Source organism: Petaurus breviceps, unplaced genomic scaffold, assembly GCF_028583685.1.
Source record: "Petaurus breviceps papuanus isolate PSGF00001 unplaced genomic scaffold, PetGlider_PUasm1.0 220, whole genome shotgun sequence".
NCBI classification, from domain to species: Eukaryota; Metazoa; Chordata; class Mammalia; order Diprotodontia; family Petauridae; genus Petaurus; species Petaurus breviceps.
Window position 1 is genome coordinate 4,900,651 of NW_027185876.1, and position 13,248 is coordinate 4,913,898.

The 13,248-nt window shown below is 41.0% G+C and overlaps 1 protein-coding gene across 1 annotated transcript in view; it reads right to left on the reverse strand.

Annotated features, from left to right (window-relative positions):
* Positions 1 to 6,169: 6,169 nt before the first annotated feature.
* Positions 6,170 to 13,248, reverse strand: part of DNAI3 (dynein axonemal intermediate chain 3) — a 77,081-nt gene continuing 70,002 nt past the window's right edge. The window contains exons 20-21 of the mRNA XM_069094521.1: positions 10,942 to 11,064; positions 6,170 to 6,521 (exon numbers count right to left, since the gene is read on the reverse strand). Of these exons, the coding sequence (XP_068950622.1) occupies positions 6,372 to 6,521; positions 10,942 to 11,064 (273 nt within the window). The 3' untranslated portion in view covers positions 6,170 to 6,371. The remainder of the gene's footprint in view (positions 6,522 to 10,941; positions 11,065 to 13,248) is intronic.

Below are 13,248 nucleotides of genomic sequence, written 5' to 3' on the forward strand. Positions count from 1 at the left end.
TAGCCTTAGAGTTAGGAAGACCTGCCTGTGACCCATCCTGGCTCTTTGACCCTGGCCTTAACCTCCCACTGCCCTCAGAGCACCTATAAAGTACAGAGCTGTACTGTTAGAGAAACGTTTTCTAAACAGAGTTCTCTGTGCCTCTGAAATCACAGACTCCTTTTGCTTCCTCAGGGTCCCTGTTATTCCTCATTGTCCCAGTAGAATGCAAGATTCTTGAGGGCAGGGACTGTTTTTCCTTTGTTTTTGTTTTGTTTTGTTGTTTTTTGGGGGGGAGGGTAATGCTGGCACCTAGCCCACCACCTGGCACATAGTAGGCACTCAGTAAAAGATTTTTGGATGGAACTGCTGCAGTTTCTAAAGCAGAGAGGAATTTCAGTCTGTGATAGTAGGAAGAGTTGGAATTTACCCTGCTGGACACATGGCTCCTTTGCTGTTTTGAAATATTTGTAATCAATGCTGAAGAGCTCGAGTTTTTGTGATTGTTATTTTTAACTCTCTGACATTTCCCCTGTTCTCAATCTTCTTTAAAAGGCTGCAAATCAAACAGGAGCTCCCAGAGCCTCAAGTCTGGGGTAAACTTATTTTGTTCCCTTTTTTTTGAGATTCAACGCTATTTTAAAAGTTATTCTAAGGACAAGGTCCTTATAGAGATCCACTAATTCATCCTTAGTTGACACGAAGAAAAGGGAAATCTTGGTCTGTTCTCACTCCCATTGTTTCAGATGTTAAAACTGGCTGGCACCATGATGTAGACAGGTGAGTTTACAGTACTTAAACACCTGTTTTCTGTTCTATTGCTGTTGTTGCAAATAGGACTATTGTAGTAGAGTTTTTCTTAAAAAGACATTTTTCTAATTTCCCTTACCTTCTCCACATATTATAAACATTCTCATTAAGAAAGGCAAGACATTTGGAAGCAGCTATAAGCTGTGGTTTTGTAATTCTCATTCTTTTTTTCCTGAGAAACTACTCAACTTTGGCATCATTATTTCACAAAACCTTTTTGATGGCGATACCCTCCAAAGGGTCAATTTATTTGACCTTTTCACTTCTCCCCTGACCAGATGGATACTCATTTTGCCCAAGTTTGTTGCTCTTAAATAATCCAGTGAGTCATGGAAAGAATGAATTCACCCACATCACATTTAATCTCCCTCTCTCTGTTATATTTAATTTCTGCTTTACAAACTCTATTCAGTTCCATAGTCTCTGTCCAGGTGACTGAGACCTAGCAACAAGGCAGAACCTTTCATTATGGAGAATCACATCCCCAAGGGGAGGAGAGGTGTATTCATAAGAATGAGATGTTAATTATTTACATTAGTAAATTAGTAAAGCTGATGTACAACATATGGCCCAGCAAGGCCTGTGAGTGATAATTGCTTTTCACTTGAAAGACAAACACAATATGTTTATCTGGGGACCAGAAAAGATTGCGGTTTAAATTTTATAACCATTTCTCATGAGGAAAAAGTCATAATGTTATAATTTATGTAGCTAAATTATGAATAAATCTCATCTAAATCAACTAGTACCAACGTCTGTCAAAGAATGAGTAATATACACAGTTGGCAAAAGCACTTTAAGTGCTTTTGTATTGTGGAAGAAAAAGTTAGGGCAAAAAATATCAGTCTTGGAGTCTATAGCATCTGGAATGTTAAATTTTCTAGTTTTACATGAACATAATTACAGTTGAGATAATAAACTACTTTGATATTAAAATCCATACATCGACTTATTTTGTAGAGTTGTGCTGGTTAGGAACAAAGCCCTGCTTTCTAGTAGTTTAATTGGAGAACTAGAAGATAGCAGTTATCAAAAGAGAAGGACCTTGGGGTGGCTAGGTGGTGTAGTGAGTAAGAGCGCCAGCCCCAGAGTCGGGAGGACCTGGGATCTGTTCTGGCCTCAGGTACTTAACACCCACACAAAAAAACTGGCCGTGTAACTTTGAGCATGTTACTTAACCCCAACTGCTTAAAAAAAAGAGAGAGAGAGAGAGAGAGAAAAGGACCTTTAATTTTTCTGATGTGTGTATATGACATACATGTAGTACAGACCTGAATCTTTACCATATGGTAAGGGTTACTCTTTCTTTCTGAGTCAATGTTAATGGCACTGGCGACAACCTTTGGCTCCTCCATACCTCCCTGCCCTGTACTGTATGCAACTCTCAGTAATTTGCATAATATAGCCCATCTGCCCTGGAAGAAAATGGAAGATGGGAAGCAATTGGAGAGAGGCTTTTAAAGATGACAGAGTAGAAGCAAAACCATTCAATTCTTTGCACAATTCCAGCAAAGATGAAAAAGATAACACTAGACCTAGTAAGGACCAAGAAATCCAAGGAGAGGCTATAGCAGGTGCATTTCACCAACCTATATCCACACAAAGAGAGAGCCAGGCACCTGAAGGCATGAGGGTAGGGGCTCACCCAGAAAAGACCATCCTGGGAATTCAGTTTATGGAAATTTTCTAACCTATTGATCAGAAGCAAACAGAGAAGCCACAGTGGATCTCACTGGCCTACTATTTGTGGACTCCATCATGCTCTCTCTTTTTTATTTTGGAAAATCTGCACATTTTCCTTCTTGAGTCCTCTGGGAGCTTCCTTCAAAAATCAGCTCAAATCCTACCTTCTACTGAAACCTTTTCAGGTCTCCTCCTCCCTGTCATCCCCCAGCAACTGACTTCCCATTCACACTATATGATTATATCTAGTGTGAATCTACTGTGTGTGTGTGTGTGTGTGTGTGTGTGTATACACACAGTCCATATATATGTATATATAGTCCATATATATACAGTCTCTCTCGCTATATCTTGTAGGTACATAGTTGTGTGCCCAATCTCCTCCATTACAATGTGAGCTCTTATGAGAGCAGGGGTTGTGTTTTCCCCCTTTTTTTGTATCCCCAGTGCTTAGCACTATGTTTGACATTCAGTAACTACTTAATATGAGGCGACTAGGTGGCTTAGTGGATAGAGCCCTGGGCCTGGAGTCAAACAGAGGTTAAGTGACTTGTCCAAGGCCACAAAGTGCAATGCCTGAGGTTGGATTTGAACTCTGATCTTACTAACTCCAGGCCTGGCATTCTATCTACTGAGCTGTCTAGCTGTCCCTATTCAACATACTACTTTCAAAGCTGTTCTACTTGTCTGTTTAGTTCTGAACTTCCTTCTCATTTGTACATTTTAAAAAATGCTTCAGTGGCCTTCTTTTCTTTTCTCTTTTTTCCTTTCCTTTCCCTTTTTTTGGCAATGCTATTATTAGCTTAGCTCCTCTCTTCACCACCCCCCTTAAAAAGAAAAATAATCCTTGTAACAAATGAGCACAGTCAGCCAAGAACTATTTCCACACATTTGTCGTGTCCAGAAATATGTGTCTTGTTCCGTACTCCGAGTCCATCATCTCTCCGTCAGGAAGTGGGCAGCACGCGTCCCCATCAGTTCTCTGGATTCCTGTATTTTAAATCACAGTTCAGAAATAGAAATACTATTCTCAGACATTAAGAGTCTCAACCAGTGTTCACTTCACTTTCTCTGCCTTTCTCTTCTGTGAGAGGATTTTCTTTGTCAGCAGTGGTGAAAATCATCATTGTTCCTTAGGTCTCCAGCTTCTTCCTTAAGATTTCATAATTCTTGGGAGAAAGGGGAACATCCACAGGAGCAGCAGCAGCAAGCTCCGGGGCAGGGCCCAGTACAGTGCCCTCTGAGACCACTGTCTCTGCCCCAGCCTCCCCTGAGAGGCAGGTGAATGTGGCTAGGACCCTACACCTCTGACTCTAGTCCAGCAACAGCATTCCTTGAAGACTTTGAGCTTTTTGCTTTTTTGGAGGGGGGAGGGTAGGGCAATTGGGGTTAAGTGACTTGTCCAAGGTCACATGGCTAGTTTTGTGTTAAGTGTCTGAGGTCGGATTTAAACTCAGGTCTTCCTGACTCCAGGGCCAGCGCTCTAATTTTTTTTTTTTAAGCAATTGGAGTTAAGTAACTTGCTCAAGGTTACACAGTCAGTTATTTCTGGGTGTGGTGCTGAGTATCTGAGCCCAGATTTGATCCCCAGGTCATCTTGACACTGGAGCCAGTGCTCTTACTTGCTGTGCTACCTGGCCGCCCCTCCAGCACTCTATTCACTGAGCCACCTAGCCGCACCTTGAGCTTTATTTTTCATCTACTACCCACACCTGTCTCTATGACTAACAAATTTTCCACTACCTGTTTCTCTGCCTTTTCTTTTATTGCTTAATCACCCCCCCACTCCCCTGTCTCCTGTTCTCTCACCCCCATTATCTTCACCTACTGCATCCATCTACCAGTTACAACCCTGACTGTTCTACAGTGAATGGAATTCCCTCATCTTGAATCTTTTCCCCTTATGTGCCTTTCCATCTACTTGCTGTCACTGAGGATGAGTTAGTGAGAAATAGAATAATTGCCTTGCTGGAGTGATGGCCTAATTGAAGTAGGATTTTTGTTGTTCAGTCGTTTAAACCACATCCAATTCTTTGTGACTTCATTTGGGGTTTTCTTGGCAAAGACACTGGAGTGGTTTGTCATTTCCTTCTCCAGCTCATTTTACAGATGAGGAAACTGAGGCAAACAGGGTGAAGTGACTTGCCCAGGGTCACACAGCTAGTGAGTATCTGAGACCAGATTTGAACTCAGGAAGATGAATCTTTCTGACTCTAAACCTGGCATTCTATCTACTGTGCCACCTAGCTGCCCAGAAATTGGGTAAGTTAGATTAAAAAAAGTGGGATGTAAAGACGTCTCGTTGGTACCAGACCTCAAAGACTCCTATAAAGCATTAATCATTAAAACAATATGGTAGTGGTTAAAAAAAATAGCTAAGTGGTAGTGGTATAAGAGCATCGGGCCTGGCTGAAGTCAGGAAGACCCGAGGTCAGATCCTGGGGTCAGATCCTGGCCAGTCACTTAACCTCTTTTTGCCTCAGTTTCCTCACCTGTCTCCCAGGGTTGTTGTGAAGATCAGATGAGATAATAATTGTAAGGTGCCTGGCACTTAATGAGCACTATATAAAGCTGGCTGTTATCATCATTGGTAAAACGGATCGAGAAGCAAAACAAACATTGTGGCATTTGGTACACCCAAAGGCTTTGGTCACTGGGGGAAAGACTCCCCATTTGACACAAACTGTTGAGAAAACTGGACAGCAGTCCAGCAGCAGATGGGTTTAGACCAAAACCTCAAACTGCTGGCCAAGACAAGCACCAAGGAAGGAGAGAGTGGCCTAGCCTCCTCCATGGCACCCACTCAGACACCTGCTTGGGTGGCTTGCCCTGTCCCTTTCTACTTGTTCCCCATCGGCCACTAGGGAGGTGATAGCCCCATTATTCTCACCAGAAGAGAGGAGGACGGTGTCTGGAGGCTTATATTCAGTACTAGGCCCAGTGTTCTACTTGGACCCAGATGGTGGCATTTAGAACCATGGGTCTAAGTTGCAGAGGGGCCAATTTGGGCTGGATGTCAGGGGGAAAAAAACCCAACTCCCTAACAATTTACAGCTGTCTAAATAGTGGGAAACCTTTGGACAGGGATCCTTTACTGGAATCCCTGGAGCCAAGGCTAGATAATTATTGGGGGGCTAAGTTTTGTAGAGACGGTAGGAGCGCGTTAGATGAGGTGAGCTCCGAGATTCTCTAGCTTGATGCCTTACATAGAATGTCAGACAGCTATGACTGAACTAAATGGTGAAATGCAAAGCATTTGTCTATATTCGACCTCTTTAGAGTGACTGGTAGACCTTCCTGATTATCAGGCTGAAAACGACCAGCTTTCCTCCTTCTTATGCCTTCTTCTCTCAGAGGGCCTTCCCACTACTCTATACATAAACCTTCTCAATTACTTCCATGTTGTCCCTCCCATTAGAATGTAAGCTCTTTCCTGCCCAGGACTTAGAACAATACTGGGCATTAGATCAAGGTCTTAAATGCTTGTTGACTGACTGACTGGTGCGGATAGGAGTGAGGGTTGGCCTCAACTCTTGTTTCTGTTTTGGGGGTTACATCTTGGGGGAAGGGGTGATAGGTGAGAGCCCATCCTTTAGAGCAGCTGCTTCCATGCTTTTAAAATAATTCCCATATTCAAATTCTTCAGGGCAGGCTTAGAATCTCTGGGCTGTGAATGAAAGAGAGTCAGTCTCGCTCCTTGGTCAAAATGAGACATTTTAGTGAATGTTAATTTATCTACATTTACACAGGAATATAACCTTATGTTCATTTTCCCTACTTATCTTAGGTACAGTTTAAATATGGGAAACTGATACAGAAGCCAGTCATTACTAAGGAAGGGGGAAAAGACATTCCTGAAGTAGAGAAATCTTCAAAAAGATACCCCAGGCATTGGCCGCTTAGAGGAGGTCTCTAAATGAGGATGGGATTCTGTCTGTTTCATGGCTAATCCCGAGGTTTCCAAGTATTTCCTTTTCGAGTTCCAGATACTCTTCATATTTTAACCTCAGCTCAGCTTCCATCTGTTCTCTTGATTTTTGAAAAACTTTCTGGCAAAAGAGAGGAAAGGAAAATCACATTAGGTGTTTAAAGTTAAGTACTGACATAGGAGAAGATTGGAATCACTAGGCTGCTGCTGTCTAATGGAAATGTTTATATCTTTTTTGCGTTTAAACCAACTTAGAAGGCTTGAGCAGAGATGTTTGTAGATTTTTTTTTACCTTTGAAGTCATTTTTTTTTTGCTTTTTCTTTTGGAGGGGGGGGGGGGGGGGGGGGGGCGATTGGGGTAAAATGATTTTTTAAAATCAAAGGGGGGTGTTTTTTTTTTTTTTTTGGGGGCGGGTTTTTTATTTTATTTTTTTTTTTTGGGGGGGGGGGGGGGGGGGGAAGGTAGGCCAATTGGGGTTAAGTGACTTGTCCAAAGTCACATGGCTAGTTTTTGTGTTGTGTCTGAGGCCAGATTTCTGAAGTCAAATTTTTTTTTGTAAAAGCTAGAAAAAAAATTGCTTTTTTGTTAACACGTGTTGTTTGTCCTTTGTTTTTGAAGAGGAGCAGTGACATCACAGGGTGGTGTCTTGACTTGCTCATGAATTGGATTCAAGTGAGGCAGGGTTGTGCAGAGTCATCAGCCTCACTCTCTTCCAGAGTCATGAAGGTCCAGTGGCAAGACAAAAGTCAGGACTGCTGGCGATGGCCCTGGATGTAGTGGGTGACCTGGCATCTTGGATATCTGACCAAGCTCTAAGAGCTCCCCATCTACCTATTGCATCTAGGGTAGACATGCCCCTAACTCATTGAGGGGTTTGAGGCCTGTCAGTTACCTTCAGCCTGGCTTAAGCAGACAGCTTTATGGGGTGTGAATGCTGCAGCTTCTTAGAGCCACAGGTGAGAGTTGTGTGAAAGGTGGACATTAAGGGTAGACGAGCAGCCCTGAAAAGGGCTCTGTAAGCCCTCACACTAGAGCTGCTTGTCCTCCCAGAACACCCCATACACCTCTTTGTAACGCTAATATTTATGCTAATGACCTGTTCTGCAATTCACACACAGCAGGTAACCCTTCTGGAATTAGGATACTCTGTCCCTCCAGGTTTTGTAACCTGGCTTACCTATTCCCTTTCCCAAGCTGCCACAGGGCACAAAAAATAATTTTCACTCACTTTAATTTTTAAAAGTAATTAGGTTTTGTGTTCTAGGATAGCCCAGATCCAAGTTACTAATCACTACTCTTAATTAATTAGAAATTCATTGCAGGGAGAGAGGCAGGACCTGGGGGTAGGGGACCTGGATTGGAATACTGGTTCTGTGTGATCTTGGAGAGGCCATTTCCTTTCTCTATTCCTCAGTTTCCTCTTGTGAAATGAAAGGGTCAGATCAGATCTGGGGGAGGTCTTAAACTGGAGTCTATGAACTCTTATCAAAAAGCATTTAGATAATTATTTTAGTATGATTAGTTTCCTTTGTAGTTCTCTGTATTTTGCTATATGTATTTAAAAACATTATTCTGACAAAAAGGATCCATAGGTTTCACCAGATATGGTAAAAAAAAACAAAACACCTGGACTGAATGATCCCTTAGATCTTTCTGGGTTCCTGTCTATCATCCTGGCCACTGGAAAATGCTGAAAGAGAAATCATTACTTGCCATTCTCCTCATTCTGTCGTCATGTGTGTGTAGCTTGTAATATCTCTGCTCCCTCTAGTCTTGTGAGTTATTTATGTGGGCAGCTTTGGAGCCATGATCAAGGTTCCTGGCTTCCGGTAGTGTCATCAGTGGGCATTCTCAGGGGCGTGGGGCCTACCTGTGGATGCCTATGCTCCATTATCCAGCCGATTATTTAGCTGGCTTAACCTGTCTTTCCTCACTGGAGAAGGGATGAGTGTAGATTGTGAGCTAGTGTTTAGCACAGTGCCTTACATGTAGTAGGCACTCAGTACCTGTTTATTGATAGACTAATTTGTTAGGTGTGTAAGAATTGGGAAATGACTTCTCTGCAAAACCACAATAATGATGAAAAAAGGAATGAGTGAAATATTCAGAACAAAAGAAGGGCAGATGATATTAAAAATATAGTGCATTGCATGAAATATCTATACTAGGAAAGAATGAGATAGGATTGGGTCTGTGATTTCAAAGCCTCTTGGCTCCTTCTTAGAGAATTTAGATAACTTGCCCAGAGTCTCTCAGCCAGTATGTCAGATACTATAATCAGCCTCATTTGGGCAAATCTTAGCTTTCATATTCTATTGTTGTTGTCTGCGATAGTGTTTGGTGATATAATCTCATCAAATAGTAGGATTATCATTGGATCGCCAAACACGTATTAAACATTTGATTAAGTGTTAAGGGAGATGTTGAGAATCTGTAGAGATCTATATGCATAATAAGGTTCTTTTTGGCTGTTTACAGTATTTTCTCTTTGACCTAGGAGCTCTGGATTTTGGCCATGATATTCCTTGGAATTTTCATTTTGGGATTTCTTTAAGGAAGTGGATTATTTCTGTTTCCACTTTGCCCTTTCATTTTAAGAGCTATGGGTAATTTTAAGATTTCTTTAAATTCGATGTCTAGGCTCTTTTTTTGGATATGGCATTCAGATAGTCCAATGTTTCTTAATTTTCTTCTCAATCTTTTTTTTTTTCAGGTCAGCTGTTTTTGTTGTGAGATATCTTATGTTTTCTTCTATGTTTTTAGTCTTTTGACTTTGTTTTAATATTTCTTACTATCACATGTAGTTGGCTTCTGTTCGTTCCATACTAATTTTCTGGGAATTTGTTTCTTGGGCAAGGTTTTATACATACTGTGCCAAGTCATTGATTCCCTTTCCAATTCTTTCTTCCATAGCCATTTTTTTCCAGCTTTTTCCTCAAATGCTCTCATTTCACTGATAAAAACACTTTAACTCTTTTTTAAAAGACTCTTGCTTCATCTGTTTCAAAAATTCTCGTTGAATGTTTCCCCAAGCTATATTTTTCTCTGAAGCTTTGCTTGCAGATGTTTTGGATTCCTTCTCTTCTTAGTTTACGTCCTGTTCTTTATGGTGGGACTCTTCTTGTGTTTGCTGATGCTTCCACCCTACTTCTTGACTTCATTTCCTCTCTGATGTCCTCTTCTCACTCAAGTTCTGTGACACTGTACTTTCTTCCTACTCCAGCTTGTCTGTTGCTTCCTCTCAGCTGCTTTGCTGGGTCATTTGCCGTTCCCATCCTGCCTCTAACTCCAGGCATCTCCTAAGGCTCTGTCCTGAGTCCTTTTTACTTTGCACTCTCATTTGGTGACTTCATCAGCTTCCATGGGTTTACCTATCACCTCAATGCTGATGAATCCCAGATTTCTGAGTGCACTAAAGTTTGGGTGGGGGACACACAAGTCTTTCTTCTGAGTTCCAGTCTGGATGTTCTGTAGGCATTGGAAACTCAACCTGTTCAAAGCAGAGCTCATTCTCTCCCTGCTTCAGGCCCCCCTCAAGCTACCTTTGTTCTGTGGAGCTTCCCAGCCTTGAGTCTTTGCTCTCTCCCCACCCTCCCATGTCCTATCAGTTGGCATCTCTCCTTCCTACATCCTTGATATCTTTTCTCTGTTCCCACAACTACCACTCCACTTTAGATCCTTATCACCTCTTTCCTGGACTATTTCAATAGCTTCTAATTGGTCTCCCTGCTTCCAGTCTTTCCCCTCTCCAATGCACAGAGCTTGCCAAAGTGAAAATCCTAAAGCACAGATCTTACCAGGGTATACTTCCCCTTCCCAAGGAGCTCTGTTGACTTGGTTTTTGTGCCTATAACTTACTTATTACAAGTGAAGGCTTCCCTCCACCCCCACGTGAGAGCAGGCAGGAGAGTGATAGTGATACTTTATTATTTTTTTTAAAAGGAAGAAAAAGAGAAAAATTAACGAATCATTAAATGATACAACAAAGAAAGCAAAAGGAAGTTCAGAAAGGGACACAGAGAAGCAGGACACTGTTGAGACTACATATTAAATTGGAAAAATTCTTTCAAAAGACCCAAGCTGTATGTAGTAGAAAGAAAAAAGAAGTGTCAGTGCTTCCCTGTTGCCCCTAAGGTAAAATACATGTTCCTCTGTGTGACAGTCTGACCAACCTTATTACACATTATTCTCCTTTATGCTTTCTGTGATCCAGCCACACTGGCCCACTTGTTGCACCTCATACATAACATTCCACACCTCCTGGTACTGGTTATCTTATATAGACAAAGAGAATACCCCTGCCCCTTTAATGTATCCCAAAGGAATTCTCTGTTTTTATTAGAATATCCTCAATAGGAAATTGGGTGAGAGTTCCTAGTGCATCAGACTGGTATTTCCTTTTTCATGAGTGACTGACAAATGATTGAGAAATAGCCTCTTTACCCTGAGGAAAGATGGGGAAGAGGACCTTACCAAAGCTAGTTTTTATTGCTGAAGGACAGAAGGCTAGATTAGAGAAAAAAAAGGTTTGTTCACTCACAACTTTCTTTCTCTCTGATTCCAGCTGCATTTGTTCTTTTTCCTTGTCTCGGATTTCTTTGCGTTTTTCTGTATATCTCAGGTGATTGACCTCTCTGTCAAAGTAATTGTTTACGCTTTGTACCTGTTAACAAAAACATAAAGAGACAACTGCATAATCCAGAAGTTCCATTTCAAATGATAACACAAAGCTCGGCAACATTGCCTTTGATCGTTAGAAGTTCTAGAGTGGAGATAGTAGTTTCCAGGTCCTTTTTCTTTGCTTTACTCATTTTGTAGGCTCTGGGTAGATCATAAGTAGCATATAACGATTTAAAAACATTCTCAAACTTGTCCAAAGCTGTATATATCAGTGACTTTGCCAAGTACCTTACAGGTCCATTCCTCGTGGGAGAAATGCTGCCCTCTAGGACCTTTTATGTTGAATTGTGCTTGATGTGAATATAAGTAGCACTTTTTTCCTCCAAGGAGTAAAAGTTACACTTGAACCTCTGTGAGCTGTTGGTGGTTGTCATTTGGTTCAAATCTGTGGAGTTTAGGTTAGTCTAGTATAGACTCACTGTACTTACAATCCATTGGAGACGAGTGATACTAGACTTTCGTGTTAGCTTCATGCATGCTGGTTATATTCCATATCCTTCCTTTAATAGTTACTGATTCTTAAAGTCACTTCTTCTCTTCAAGTCAATTCCGTTCTCCTTTGGTCTTCCACCACCACAATTATAGTTTGCTTGACTCATGAAGTATGAGAAAATTCCCTGTTTGACTGAATGACTCACTGAGTCAATTCTAGTGGGGATTATTTGGAGGAGGAGGGTTCGGTAGACCAACTGGTGATTAGACCTCTTCCAAGCACAACATGGTGTAGTAGAGAAATGATGGAGTCAGAGGACCAAGATTTGAATTCTGCCTCACCTCACCTCTCTGAGCTTCAGGCTTCTCCTTCCTAAAGTGAAGGGGTTCGACTTGGCAGTCTCTAGAGTCCTTTCCATTTTTATTTTTTAAGGTAAATTGTATTTTATTTGTTCCCCCAATTACATGTAAAAACAATTTTTAACATTTCTTTTTAAAACTTTAAGTTCTAAATTCTCTCCTTTCTCCCTCCCCACCCCCATTGAGAAGGCAAGCAATTCAACATAGGTTGTATGTGTTTAGTCATGCAAAAGATAATCATAATAGCCATGTTGTGAAAGAAAATATAGACCCAGGGGTGGCTAGGTGGCGTGGTGAATAGAGCACTGGCCCTGGAGCCAGAAGGACCTGAATTAAAATCCGGCCTCAGACATTTAACACAAAACTAACCATGTGACCTTGGGCAAGTCACTTAACCCCAATTGCCCTACCTCTCCAAAAAGAAAAAAAAAAGAGAGAAAATATAGGATCCCCCCCCAAAAAGCCTCAAGAAAAATAAAGAAAAAAAATGTATGGTTCAGTCTGTGTTCAAACACCATCAGTTATTTCTCTAGGGATGGATAGCATTTTTCATCATAATTCCTTCAGAGTTGTCTTGGATCTTCATATTGCTGAGAATAGCTAAGTCATTTATAGCCAATCATCTTACAATATTGCAGTTAGTTTGTACCCAGTACATTTCACTTTTCATAAGCCCATGCAAATCTTTCCAGGATTTTCTGAGAGAATCCTGCTCATCCTTTCTTAAAGTGCAATAGTATTCCATCATAATTACATATCACGACTTGTTTAGCCATTCCCCAATTGATGGCCATCCCCTCAATTTCCAATTCTTTGCCCCTAGAAAAGAGCTGCCATAAATATTTTTGTGTATATAGGTTCTTTTCATTTTTGTCTTTTTATCTCTTTTGGAATGTAGACCCAAGTAGTGATATTGCTAGGTAAAGGGTATGCATGATTTTTCAGCCCTTTGGACATAGTTCCAAATTGCTCTACAGAATGGTTGAATCAGTTCACAACTCCACCAACAGCACATTAATGTCTGATTTTTCCTTCAGTATTTGTCATTGACCTTTTTCTGTCCTGTTAGCTAATCTAATAGGTATAAGGCAGTACCTCAGAATTGTTTTAATTTATATTTCTCCAGTCAATAGTGAGTTAGAATATTTTTTCATATGGCTATAGATAGCTTTGATTACTTCATCTGAAAACTGATCCTATCTTTTGATCGTTTATCGATTGGGGAATGGCTCTTATTTTTATAAATATAACTCGGTTCTCTTACGTTTGAGAAATGTTTGAGAAATCAGAGAAACTTGCTTTAAAATTTTTTTCACAGTTAATATTGATAACTGTATTTCCCTCCATCCTACGCCACCCTATTTACTCTCTCTCT